The sequence below is a fragment of the Mya arenaria genome, chromosome 10, assembly GCF_026914265.1.
Source record: "Mya arenaria isolate MELC-2E11 chromosome 10, ASM2691426v1".
NCBI classification, from domain to species: Eukaryota; Metazoa; Mollusca; class Bivalvia; order Myida; family Myidae; genus Mya; species Mya arenaria.
The window spans coordinates 689,134-703,239 of record NC_069131.1 but is presented as its reverse complement, the minus strand read 5'-3'; the positions used below and the strand labels follow the sequence as shown (position 1 = coordinate 703,239).

The 14,106-nt window shown below is 34.9% G+C and overlaps 1 protein-coding gene across 1 annotated transcript; it reads right to left on the bottom strand.

Annotated features, from left to right (window-relative positions):
- Positions 1–695: 695 nt before the first annotated feature.
- LOC128205909 (helicase with zinc finger domain 2-like) lies at positions 696–10,120 on the bottom strand. Its single transcript, XM_052907966.1, has 11 exons — positions 9,465–10,120; positions 8,844–9,148; positions 7,552–8,115; positions 6,896–7,140; positions 5,920–6,305; positions 5,259–5,487; positions 4,327–4,559; positions 3,783–3,936; positions 2,686–2,853; positions 1,340–1,549; positions 696–786 (listed from the first exon to the last, which is right to left on the bottom strand). Exons 1-11 carry the CDS (start codon positions 10,017–10,019, stop codon positions 773–775), a joined length of 3,063 nt encoding a protein of 1,020 aa, XP_052763926.1. The 5' UTR covers positions 10,020–10,120; the 3' UTR covers positions 696–772.
- Positions 10,121–14,106: the final 3,986 nt, after the last annotated feature.

Here is a 14,106-nt window from a genome sequence, read left to right as displayed (position 1 = left end):
AATAGCATAAATCTCTGTTTTTTTGTAAAAAACATAAAACGATAGAATATAAACTCTTTCTCTATAGCATTGGCATAACAACAGTCACAACGAATATTTTCTCTTTACGTTTAAACCACATTACATTATGACTTAAACTACAGACTCGACATTTTCCTTTTACACTCTTCATATTAGTTCACAGGGGACAGAAACAAATTATTTTTGTTTATTTAAGCCTATATGTATATATAGATACATATTAGAAAATAATTTTAAGTTAGCAAATAAACGCAGTATAACTTTTAAACGGCATTTCGATTTTCGGCAATATGACATTTTGTTAACATAATTACTATCTTTAAACCGTAGATGCATATCATCAATCAAGAACTATTATGTAGATTTCCATGAAAGAATTTGAAAAAAAATCTGATGAATATATCAAAAATAAAAACTTAATTTTGATATATACATTTAAAAAAATGAATGAAAATATATATATGAAAGTACTACATAATCCAATGTATGCTGTAATATTCTACAAAATTACTCGTACTTTGAATATATTAAAATTTATAAAACAAAATAACAATAAGATACAAACAAAATGTCAGACAATTGTCGTATTCATTGACTTGAGTCTTTGTTTGAAATACTGTCATGAAAGAAACACCAGAAAGTAGTTCAAAATGAGTTTTAAGGCAAATTTTGGACTTTGTTTTCATCTGTACAACAAATATATGCTGGCTGTCCTGCAGATTAGTTCTCTGGGATTGTCTATGTGGGATATCTAATCGAATTTTCCTGCAAAATAATAAAATGAAATTGATCATTTCAAATCCTTAGAGGGAAAAACATGATTGTAAATTATTACAATATTATACTTACTTTGTCTTGTGGTTGAATGAACTTGGAGACGTTTAACGGTTATGCAATGTTTTCAACCGCGACTGAGAATATGTTTTTGTTTGCTTTTGTAATGAGAAGTCGCATAAATTTCATACTTGGCATTTGCCTTTAATATATTTCACGTGCTCCACCATAGAACAGTCGTTGCACAAAATTGCGCACGCATAAATTCATAATTTATTTTATTTATTTTGTATGCACGTGTAGTCTGTCTTTGGTTGTTTTATGATGATGCATGTCTCTCATTTACTGTATGTTAATCATTAATAGTGTGTCTTCAGACTGAGTCGTTTGATATTGTTTACTTCTGATCCCTGTAGTTTCCATTGTACTGTTCAAGAATTATGTTTTATCAATATTCCACTAGAAAAAAGGCGTTGCATATATTCATTAACTTTTTTGGTGAGTGATATGTAACAAGCAAGCTTTAGTCTCAGAATACATTTACCTGTATAGAATGTAGCAGCTGGTGGCGCTTCATATGGTCTGTAACCGAATCGCCGCTCACTCTGTCGAATGTTGTGTCCCATGATATCCTGTCGGGATCGTGTTTGCCCACTCGGTGGAAACTCGCCTGCTTGTTTCACGCATCCGTGTTTCTCATAATGTTTCAGCAATGATGACCAGGTGCTGTCACATCGAAGCAATTTCTTGTTACCTATTCAACATTAAATACATTCAGGTTTTTAACCAGTCACAGGACTAACTTTACTTGATTTTATTTTACACTAAATACGCTATATTCATTAAATGTATAACTAATATTATTCCTTTGGTGTAATTAGAGGTAGACCTACTGTTTATTGATAGGCCAATAGTCCTCTAAATATAACTGTTGCCCAATCAAACCACTTTTACGTGCAAACTAGCCATAGTATAACATGCGGATCCATTTTTAAACAACCGGACGGATAAAATATTTATTCATAGTTTTGTGAGTATCTTAAATTCTATAAATGTAATTTGACCAATGAATAAATATATATTTTAACAAACACCTAAACAAACAAAGGGCCTTAGCATAATTTTAATCCATTGTTATAGTCCATATATTGGTATAATGACGGATATGAACCATCGGACTTTTATGTACATTTTCCCAAAAATCAAATCCCCATACTTTTCTTTTTATACAATTCCTCTTAACATCGGCAACATTTCAAGTTCATTTTTAGATCTTGGTAATGTCTAGGATTACAGCTAGCAATTTATACTTAATTTCCTTTAGTATGTCGACTGATATTAAATACATTGTGGGAAAAAAACGTAAAAAAAGCATAACAAAACCTTCGAGGTACGATAACAGCTGTTTCGGTTCTGTTTGTGGAGTTTTGTGCTGTTCTTCTATGTTTCTTGCCTTTGACTTTGTGTTCTATGTCTTTGGGGTTTGCCCAGTGTCACTAAACTGGATTTATGTTTAAACCTTTTGCTACTGAGCTTGTTTTTGTAGCTTTTTGCATAAATATTGTTTTAAACCGTTCATTTATTATACGGTTAATACACCTATTGAGGTCGTTACCATCTGCAAAGGCACCATGAGAAACGTTTGTGTTTAAAAAGGGTGTTAAATGTCACGAACATGCAAAAACAGTTAGTTCAAAATAACCTCTATAACGGGTGCTTGTATGACGTCATGAGTGATGTCATTGAAAAAAGGTCTACTCGACATTTACTGATGCTGTTTCCATATTAATGCGAAAAACCGCAGAAACAAGCTCAATAGCAAAAAGTTTAAACAAACCTAACAATACTTCCATCAACTGTCTAGCAACACAGGGCAACAAAAGAACTCACCGATAATAATTAGCCCTTTCCTAGCCCGTGTAAGGGCCACGTTGATTTGGTTTCTGTCGGTAATGAAGCCCAAATGTTTCATACACCATCCAAGAGTTGGGCTCGTCTCAATTGCGTAGTCTTTCAGGGAGCGAACAGTGCTGAATATCACATAGTCCCATTCTCCGCCTAAAACGTACAAATTGCATTTACGAGTTGGGTGCATATCAAAAGCAAAGTTTACATGGTAGAAACAATACTGAATATAACATAGCCCCCCCCCCCCCCAACCCTCTCTCTCTCTCTCTCCCTCTCTCTCTCTCTCTCTCTCTCTCTCTCTCTCTCTCTTTCTCTCTCCCCCTCTCTCTCTGTCTCTCTCCCTCTCTCTCTCTATTTATCTCTCTCTCGAAACATTAAAAGGAAAAGAAAACATCTCTCTCTATTTATCTCTCTCTCGAAACATTAAAAAGAAAAGAAAACATCTTTGGGCCATTATTAAAGGCCGATTTCAACTAGTGGTGCAAGGAATAAAAACTAATACAATAACGACATACAAACCAATTTGATTTCGTTAAATGGCCAAAAATCAAAGGATAAAGCTTAACAGAAATATCAATATACATACTCACCAGACAACTGGTACATACAAAGTTAGATTGATTGAATCAATAAGTGTTACAGCATCGTAATTGTAAGCAGAATTAGAGGATTGTATTATGAGTCTACGCATAACTCCGCAATTTTAAAATTGTAAAAACACTTCTAATTCACTATCTAAGTAATGGAGTGTGGAAATAAGTGCCAAAATAAGTTATTTGGGTTACATTTAAGGATGCCTGAAGCGCGGGTGCGATTGTCGTTGTTTGAAAATTATTAAGCTTTAAAAAAAATGCAAATTTCTAACATGACTGTTGATCACCTTCAAATGAGTTTAAGTCGTCCCTACTTTGTGTTTTTAATTTCTGAATTTCATGTTATTAATTTATCAAATAATAGGCTTAGGTCTAGTTAGAACTAATGTTGAGTATATGTTATAAGCCCATTCATATATAAACCCTTAAAATAAAACTACTTTAATTTTCTCTAACTGTTGAGTTCAATTGAAAGTCATTATTTACCTTGGCTGGACACGACAGTACAAATGTTTTCGTCATTGAAATTAATGCATTTTTCCCTCATAAGCCGACGTAACTCGGAACATTGCGCATTATACTGAGACAGAACCTTGACAGTCCCAAGGTTTTGGTCAGTTAAGTACTTGAACACTTCCATCTGAAAAGTAATACCAAGAGTTTTATGAAATTAAACTTAAAAGCAATCATCGAAACTAAGATTTTCAGCCTTAATTATTTATCAAACTTTCATTTATATAGAAAAATGTTATGTACGAATATTTGATATAACAGCATATGATATACGAGCATTATACATTTTAATTAGATACAATGTCTACAATAAACCTTGCTTTTGACAAGGTAAACTTGTTTGCTATAGTTGTTTAAAGATACTGTGCATGTTAAAATATGCTTGTCTAGAAATGTAATAAAATATCATATCCATTTAATTTGATATATAAAGGATGTCTTATATACTAAATTTTAGGCTATTGTAATTGGCGAAACAGGATTCCATGATCAAGCACCGTTAACTACAATCACTTACGACCTCGTAGATCTCTGCCTCGTTACTGCGAGATTGTTCATTGCCTTCCTCAGTAGAAACAGTCAGAACCTTCTCCTCTCCTTCAACATGAATGAAAATATGGGGACGAACTTGTCCGTCTTCATTTCGTGGCCATATGGCATCCCGCCTATTCTTGTACCAGGCCCCAGTTTCGGTGATCAGTTTTCCACCATAAAATTGTTGAGACGGAAAGTCACAAATGGCAAGATTCAAAAAGTGTTCAGTATGATAATGTAATACAAGATAGGTGATACTTTAACTCAGTATGTAGTTATAATTTTAGTATGTTTAGTCCTGTCTGAAACATTGAGGATGACTACAACACATCCACGACAGGTAACGAACATTCAAATAACCTGGTACAAATCACAACCACTAAGATACCATCTGTTCAACGCAAGTATCGTACATTCACCCATTCTAATTGTTGTAATATATGTATAATAATAATGTACAAGTAACGTTTACACAGTGTGAGCATTCCTATCTAATAATTTGACGGAGTAAGATCATTTTGAATTGAGCAGTGAAAAAGAGAGTAACATATGAAGGCATGTAATGCTACAGCGGAAATCTCATATAGAATTTGGTTTAAACGTATCATGTTACGACACGTTCATGTATGACTGTTTATCGTCCCTATAATTTTGAAGTTTATTTGTTGGTTTGTTTAATATTTCAAAGAAAATAAAAAAACATTGCATTTATGAGATTAACTCAGTATATAAATGATGATTTTGACCTTACGACATTTAATCGTTAATTAAATGACTCTTATGTTCATTAGGGCTGACATCTAAGGTAATAAGCGAAAACAATCATTCCGTCTTTGATAAAACCTTAACCGAATTCTGCCTTTAATCTTATAGTTGTCGATCGAAACGGTTTAGATTATAAAATATTGATTACCATTCTGTACTGTGTGTCCAACATGGTGAATTCAACTCCTTCGCTGTGATCCGTCATAGCATACCGTTCAAACAGAGATTTAGACAACCCAAGTTCTCCTGCTTCTTTGCAGATGATTATAGGTCTTAATTGTTTATGGTCTCCAATCAAAACCACCTGCTTGGCGTTCGTTGCAATAATTGGTATTAGACATTGTGGCTCTGGACACATTCCAGCCTCGTCTATTATGACCTAGACATAAAACAATTATTTAATATCGAATTCTTCCGACAATCGGCTATAACCAGAACTTTAATACAATGGAAATAACATGGATTCATTACATGTGTATTAGCTCAATTTAAGGCACACGAAGCAAACCCAACACATTTAACGAAACACACTATGCTGTAAGACAACAGAGAATATTGAACATTGGATGCGCCCAGTGGCCATATACAGCACTAAGAAACTTTTTCTTACCATATGTTATCATTTGATAATGTCAATACCCGCTACTCTAGTAAATCAAATGTAAACAGATACAAAGCACATTGTAATAAAAAGGTGTACATAAACAAAATGACGGTTTTTCTGTTTTGTTTGTTTTTGCTTTTGCGTATTTGAATTGAAATAAACAGACACATATATACTACTAAATATATAAATTCAGTTCAAGCGTACCTGGTAAACATTGGTTTCTTTCAATATTGCGTAATTCGATGCAACGACAGTTGTGCATAAAATGATGCTGTATTGCCGGATCTCATGTATAGAAGCGTTCAATATCAGTTTCAGATATTCATCAACCTCCTGGTAGGATGGTGTGTATTTTTTGTTTTGAAAGAGTTTGTCCATTCTTTTTATTTCATCTGCAAATCGTTTGTCATCTTGTCTGATGATATGATGTAAAGCTACTTGCCGGAGACCCGAAGGTGCATTCTGGTTTCTTGTACCGCGTGTATTTGGTGAACGTCGTGGAATGGGAAAGTCTAGCGTTTCGATAGCTTGACTGTAAACACGCACAAAACTCGGTCGAAACTCTTCTGGCACTTTCTGTAGCAACAAGTCTGTCAAACAAGCAAGCACATGCTCAAAATAATGGCCATAATCTACAAAGTCCTTAAAAAGATCTGTCAAAATGCCAATAAAAAGTGTATTCATATGCTCGGATTAAGAGAAAATCATTCAATTTTGTAGAATGTAATCTGGCATTTATCAATAGTGTTTGAAAGCTTATGTTTTACACTTAAACAAAAAAGAAAAAAAACATGTCTCCCTAATGGCTAGCAAATTTACATTTTGTAAAAGAAGGGATATCTTTAGGTTATTATTTATGCGACATTATATATAAATATTACACTATAAAAGGATGCTGTTTTAAATAAATGTCAAATATAAAGTAACATAATTCAATTGCAGTGAAACCCATTCTGTAATCGTGTTAAAATGTATAACGATATTGAGACACACAATCCTACAAACACAGTGAACGTTAATTTGTATTATATTATATATTATTAAATATTATATTAAATTTATATCGTGTACGTCTGGGTTGACGCATTGGCTCTGATGTACACAATGCCATTTTTATAAGCTAATTACGAAACAATATTCAAGCAATTCTTTTTACAAACGCTCAAGCAGAAGTACATACTTGCAACAACATCAATCGCTTTATTCGACGGTCCACAAAAGAGTATTTGTTTCCGAGCGCCGTCTTCGTCTTTAATCATTTTATTGATTTTGTCAAAAAGATACAAGAGCTTAATGCCTGTATATGTTTTTCCAGTGCCTGGTGAACCTTGAATGAGGGAAAAGGCAGATGTAGGAGCCTTGTCTATGGCTTCCTTTTGTTTCTTGTTGTTAGGTGGTAGTGGGAAAATATCTTGCGTCCCACTTCTGGAATATTCGTACGTTAAATCTTTTATCTCCATCTCGTTTGCGCTTTGAAGATGATCTTCATCTAAATAAGTTAAGTACAATAACATGAACATTGAGCTACACATGACATGAATTATAATTAGATAACGGATATGATACACATTTCACGTTAATTCTTAATTAGTATCTTTTTAGTTTAAACCAGTAGCTAATGTAAGTTTATTACCAATATACGGCATCAGTTTGTTAAGAGCAATTGAAGCAGCTAAATGGTCTTGAATCTGACGTGACAGAACTTTCATATAACTTTCGGTTCGACTGAAAACACAACAGATATGCAATAAATAAACATGGGCTCAAACGTATGTTATACTTTATATAGCATGTGTGAATTAAAACTACATTTTTTATGATTATACAATGCATCACCTGTCTACTTTAGATTTCTTTAGCAACTCAACGTCTATTGTATCCCACGTGTCCCACGATCTTGCTGACCCCAAATTCAAGTGGAAGCACACACGAATTTCTCCACAGACTTCATCGTTCGATGTGCTTTGCCTAGAGCACATACTGCATAATTGCTTGTATTTGTCTGTCTTAACAGCAATAATTTCGGCGTGCTCAACCCACACACGGCTATTGTTCAAAGTTTCTGCAATGAAGAGTTTGCTCTGATTGGAAGCTATTGTTTCGACCTTTCTCAAACAGAGCCAGTCATAAGACGGTGGAAGCTCCCAGCTGGACGGCTCGTCGTCTGTTTCTTTCCTTTCTCCCGAGAAAATAGTATTTCTGTCTTTACACTTCCGGTAGCAAAGAGAAAGAAAACCTTCCCTGTGAGACTTAAACGTAACTGGCACGTCGTTTACGTAACACGATTCCTCGTTCCGCACTGCGTTAGTTGCCGATTCCATGCGTAAAATTGGAAGCCATGTTCGAACATATTCATCTATCTCGTCATAGCCGTCTACAGGAGTAGTAGTTACGTATTTACTGAGGTAGAAAACTGGGTCTTTTGTATGATTTAGACACAGTTTTACATTTCTGGTCATTTCATACAACATTGGCATTGGTGATAATACACCTTTGCATGCTTCTGCTGTAAACTGAACTTGAACGGTTTGCCCTTTGAAGAACACTTTTGAAAACTTTGTATTTGGCAGCATTTTCAATGGATCCTTATGCTCAGTCGTCACATCCATATATTGCGATCTACTTCCCTTGAAACGTACTTCAGACAGCTGTTGTCTTAAATCTTTTTCGCGCTCATCAATTTTGGAATTCAAAATATTTACCCATTTCCTCATAGGAATGAAATATATGTCTCTGTATGGATAAAGCTCTATCGTGTCTTTTCTAACGACTGCGGGGCCGGCCATATTCATGTTATAAATGCGCTTTTGCCAAGCTACCTCAACTCGCTCAAACGTGCCACCGAGTGGAGTAATTGTGCATTGTTGCGGTTTACGCATCATATCCATATGGCGGAATTTCATTGTAAACGTTCGGCCTCTTCCGTTTGTCATTTTTGGTACGAATAGTGAAATATCCGTATCAGAAACACCGGTTACAGTGCAATTAAACATTCTCGGTTCACGCTTGAGTTCATATGCTAACAAAAGGGCTTTGCATTCTCTCTCATATTCTTTCTCCCTTTTCATTCTGCTATTGATGTGAATACATATTGTTTCAATATTGTTTCAATTTCCTCCTCCTGATACAGTTCCTGTTGGTTGGAAAACAACATCGCTCTTAATATTCGATGTATAAGTAAATCTGCATACCGCCGTAAGGGTGAAGTGAAGTGCGTATAAGGATATATGTTTAAGTCATAATGTTCCCCATTAGCCTTTTCTCTCACAGATGAGGAGCAGACATATTCAGCTCTTTCTTGAAGTGAGATCCAGTCCTGATATATAACACTTTGTAATGGATGCATTTCATCACAGCAAATCAATTCGAATTTGTTTCTCTCAGATATTTCCATGTATTTTCTGTTATTATAACCGCGCCTTCTGAGTGAGAACTAGTGGTAAAATTTGGACAAGTTTTACCTATTTGTCTGCCTTGAAGTTTGAAAACTACGTCTAAAGTATGCTTGTGTCTATCTTCAAACTCTACTATTCTTTCTGTCAAAGGTGCATGTTGACATCTCATTGGGAACATTGCTGACTTTTTCAGAAGTGTTGAGCAACGGCTTTATTTGTCATAATCATGAATTCTTCCACAAGGTAATGCGCCTCTGTACAGCCCTCAAATGATTGCTGCACATTCATAGCATACATCGCATTTCCTAAACGTTTGAATCTTATACTTCTAGAAAGCTTAAATAAGACTTTTACATCTCTTGCTATGTCGTCTTTGGTATCTGTATCTGGCGTTTCGATTATTGTCTGTATTTCCTTGTACGTGAACTGTTTCCTCGAACGCACCATCGTGCGCTTGATATCAATTGAACTCGAATTATCAGTTTTATTTAATGTGCCATCATCTGCAAAACTGAAAAACACTGAAATGGCCCGTCTGTTCTTATTTTCCAACAGACTACACATGTCTGTACCCAGTGGTTCAGGTAACATGTGCCTTGGTCGGCATGATGAAGGCGGACAAAAGGTTGTTGCTCTATGTTGGGCCTCAACGTCAATGTGTGAGTCTTTTGGGACAACACTGGACACATCTGCGATATGTACGCCTACTCTAAACCCGTCTGATGTTCGCTTTAGACTTATTGCATCATCTAGGTCTTTTGCATCCGGTGGGTCTATTGTGAAAACATTCAATAACCGCAGGTCAATTCTGTCATCTTCAATACACTCAGTGTTTCCTTCCCCAATCTCCATATCGTTCGCAGCATCAACTGTACTTTCATCATACAAGGCTGGCACGGTGTATTTCATGTTCAGAACTTCTAATCCCTTAGACAGTGATTCAACTCCACGAATGACATCTATTATGACACCTTTTGGATATGTGCAGTTGGAAGGCCAATCAATATACGCAACCAATAAGAGACAGGCATTGCGTTAAATCTAATCAAAATGTTAAACTTTTCAAACAACTTCTTAGATCTATTAACAGCAGTCCCTAAACTCGAACGATATAAACTTCTAGTGTTTTAACCATGAATGTCTAATAATTTTTTAAGACACAGTCTAATCGACATAAACAAGAATTGGACACTTGTGAAATCATATTGGTCTACTAAGATTTTGTTATATGTGTTTGAACAATCAGAAATTAGTATTTTGCATTGAACTGTTTTGAATGTTTTCTGCATTATTATATCCCCGCTTCACAAAGTTAAGTGGGTGCTACATAGGCATCACGCTTGTCTTCACAGTCGCCGTCCGTCCGTCCCGTTTTGTCCGATCCATATCTTTCCTATTTACTGTCGTATTTTATAAATTCTGGTAATAAAAGTGATGACCATAGCATGTGGTTGTGTTGAGCACCCGACCTGTGTTCCTATGTTTGAGGTCATTGTCAAAGCAACCTTCTGAACTTTTTGCTAGAATGTTTTGCTATAAAATCTTACTGATAATAATTTGTCTTTGGTCCTTATCTTTGTAATACGATTTAAAATGTTAAGCAGAAGTGACAACCATGAATGAAGAAGTGTCGCCAAGGACACCTGTGCACCTATGTTTGAGGTCAAGGTCACAGCAATCTTCTTGCCTAAGTATGTTTTGCTATTAAAGCCTTTCTGATAAAAGGTTGTGTCCGGTTTATATCTTTGTCATACAATGTCGGATTTTACATTTGTTTGACAAAGGGGGCCACCATAGTGTGAGGAAGTGTCGCATAAGACACGTGTCCCTCTCTTTAAGGTCAATGTCACGACAACATTATGAACTTAGTATGTTTTTCTCACTGATGATATTTCGTGTCCCGAGTATATCTTTTTTGTTCATAGTTTATTTTTTATTTTATTTAACAAAAATAGTTTACAACCATAGAATGTGGTAGTGTCCCGATAAAAACCTATGTCTCTACCTTCAAGGTCAAGGTCAAAACAACCAGATGAACTAAGTCAGTTTTGCTGTTTAAACCCATTTTCAAATCACAGAAAAAATATCGTTGAATAAAATATCATTGATAACCACAAGAAACCATGTACCATTTAATAAAGTCGTTCTTAATTGCTGCATATTAAAAATTGAGTGTGGTGAATTTTAAAATAATTGACAAATATATTTGAATATTTACTCACGTCTTTTATGTCGCCTTTTCTTCCTTGGGATCTTGTTTCTTCTCCATTCAAAATCCTGAATCATTATGGCAATTAAGAAATCAGTAATATATACATGTTTACGAACACATTCATATGAAATTGATAAACAACATTAAGCCTGACCCTTCCACTCTAGCGGGCCTTAAAATGAGTATTAAGAAAAAAATAAATAAATATATATATAAACTATTTTGCTATCTGAGATAGTGATCTATAAGAAGTACCTGTTGATATGCATCACGTCCCTTGGCCATCACACTGTGTGGGTGTTGTCTAAAAATGTCAATGTTCAATTGTTTTAAAATTTTCTCTTCGATTTGGCGCAAAGTCTTAATCCGATCAGGATTCTGAAAGAGAAATCGAAATAAAGAGTTTTAGAGCCTTACAAGAAGTTAGTAGTTCTTGACGAGTTTTTTTTTATTAAGATAACAAAATTGGCATATTTTCTAAATGCACGTGTGTTCCTGATGTCCCCCTCAACATAATTGGTGCATTGTACCCGTCATTTTTATGAACCTGTATTTATTCGAATAAGAAGAGGACATCGCCCGGACATCGTTGTGTCTCACGCTATTTCATCGACTCTGCTGTCTCTAAAGCAAACGCCACAGTAAATGGATCATCATAGAAAGAAATATCTGAATAACATGCATACAAATGAATTTTCATTTTCGGCTTATCCAGATGTCATGATTGTTCTATACCATGGTGTAACTCATCTGAACTCATCACTCAAAAGTATTTTTATTATATCTATGTTGATTAGTATATATCTATAATCGGCATAGCATTGAGCCCTTTAAGACCTACTTTGCTGTACTGGCACAGTTCAGAAGAGGAGTCTATGGACTCGATATAATGTAACAGTCGACCATACCTTTTCTCTTCTTAATGCTGAATCTAAAATTCGACGAGCTTCTATGTATTCACCTTCCCCTGTATAATGTTTTGGCCCAAACTTCAATTACATAGAAGTCATCTTCGTCAAGAAATCGCTCATTGTTGTGGACTGTGGACATACCAAACAAATATTGCATTTATTAAATAAATAAGGCTCCGAAAACTGATATAATGAAACTGCATTTACATGTCGTAGTTAAGTTCTTTAAGTAGAAACCAGTATGTAATCTTGGCTCTTGCTAAATAACTATCTCAAATCTATATTTTGACTTTCAAAATGCAATTTGAATAATACTTTGAATTTGGTTTATAACATTATATAATTTTATATAAGATTTCCTCTACATCAATGTTAAAAAAACTGCACTGTTGTGTACGACATATATTACTCACGGTATTTGCACACTTCTTTTGCCTCTTTTAGCATCCCCTAAAGAACAAAAAAACCAAGTGTTTCTTTCATTCATAAAGTCAATGTCTTAAAAATCTGGTAACAACTTGAAAATGATAAGTCAAACAATTGTACCTTTCTAAATAAGCAGGTTGCTTGTCTCACAATTGCAGCAAACAGGTCAGGTGTATCTAACGGCTTGTCACAAATCCTTTGAATCAGCATGAAATCGTGGAGCCGAAGTAGGTTGTTGTTTATCTCTAGACAAACCTTCCATTTTCTTCTCTTAAATGCTTCGTTTGCCTGTTTGTTTGCCGCTAGTAGAACATCCTTAATATATAAGCAGTTTTAATAAATATTTAATACAGCGACAATTCAAGCAAGCAACCTAACATTTCAAACTTAGTAAGTTTAAGGCTGCTACAGGAGCAAAGGTCATCTCGACACCATACGATAGACACACAGATGAAACGTTTTCCAACAAACGCCGCCTGACACGGGTATGGTCAAATGTTGTGCTTTGAAATTAACAACATGAGCATGTTGGTCATAAAACTGACCAACATTCATACGAGTAAAAAAACATTTTGAACTACTTGCAACACAATAGTTTTCAGATCTTTGGTGAAAAGTCAAGTGCCGTGTGTTTTGTTAGACCATTTGAAATGTGATTCTTTCCAAAACATGATCACAAGTGTAATTGCACAGTGAAGCCGATTTTGGTATTTATATTCAATCTACAAGCTGAAAAATGGGGATGCAGTAGCATCCTAGTGCGTACACTACACAGTTGGAATTTACTGTTTATGTTTGTAGTGCACACAATGATACTACACAAACCTTCATAATACTTCCATCATTACTTCGGACGATATTAGACAGTAGAATATACGAAACTCGTCTGTGGTCTTCGATGGTCCAATCTTTGTCTGTCACTATCGCTAAAACAATAAATAAATTTACCAAAATTGTGGTTAAGGTGAGCTTGCTCTAATAGTGTTTATCTTGTGGTAAAGACAATTGTTTTGAAGTAATGTTAAAAGACATATCACATCGTTGACACTGTACTTTAAATACGTAGGTATCATATTTTCTGAATCAAACGTTACTGAAAAATAATATCATTTACCTTTGAAGAAACATTTGGTTGCAACTGCAAATTCTTGCAGCTAAAACAAAACAACATTGGCAGTATCATTTAATACAGTGTATGGATATTATACCTAAAACACCAAGCAAACAATCTTATTGATTAAGGTTTTACTCGGTCGATAAAACATCAATCATTATATCAGAACGGATTTTGTAATAAAATGGGCGCATCCCGGAAAAATGCCTGTTTCAAAGAGAAGGCCTAACATAAATACTTTAGAAACATGTGGGGCTACTGCATAACACAATAGGATCTGATAACCGAATTATTTCCTAGGAAATATTTACAACAGTAGTGGTGCAATGATAA

What these genes read in the sequence shown, in the direction of transcription:
- LOC128205909 (XM_052907966.1), bottom strand. Translation starts at nt 10,019, where the DNA reads ATGAAATACACCGTGCCAGCCTTGTATGATGAAAGTACAGTTGATGCT. An exon ending in AGGCAGAGATCTACGAGGTC is followed by an intron (nt 3,937 to 4,326) that starts GTAAGTGATTGT and finishes ATTACTTTTCAG; the next exon opens with ATGGAAGTGTTCAAGTACTT. An exon ending in GAAAGGGCTAATTATTATCG is followed by an intron (nt 1,550 to 2,685) that starts GTGAGTTCTTTT and finishes AATGTTGAATAG; the next exon opens with GTAACAAGAAATTGCTTCGA.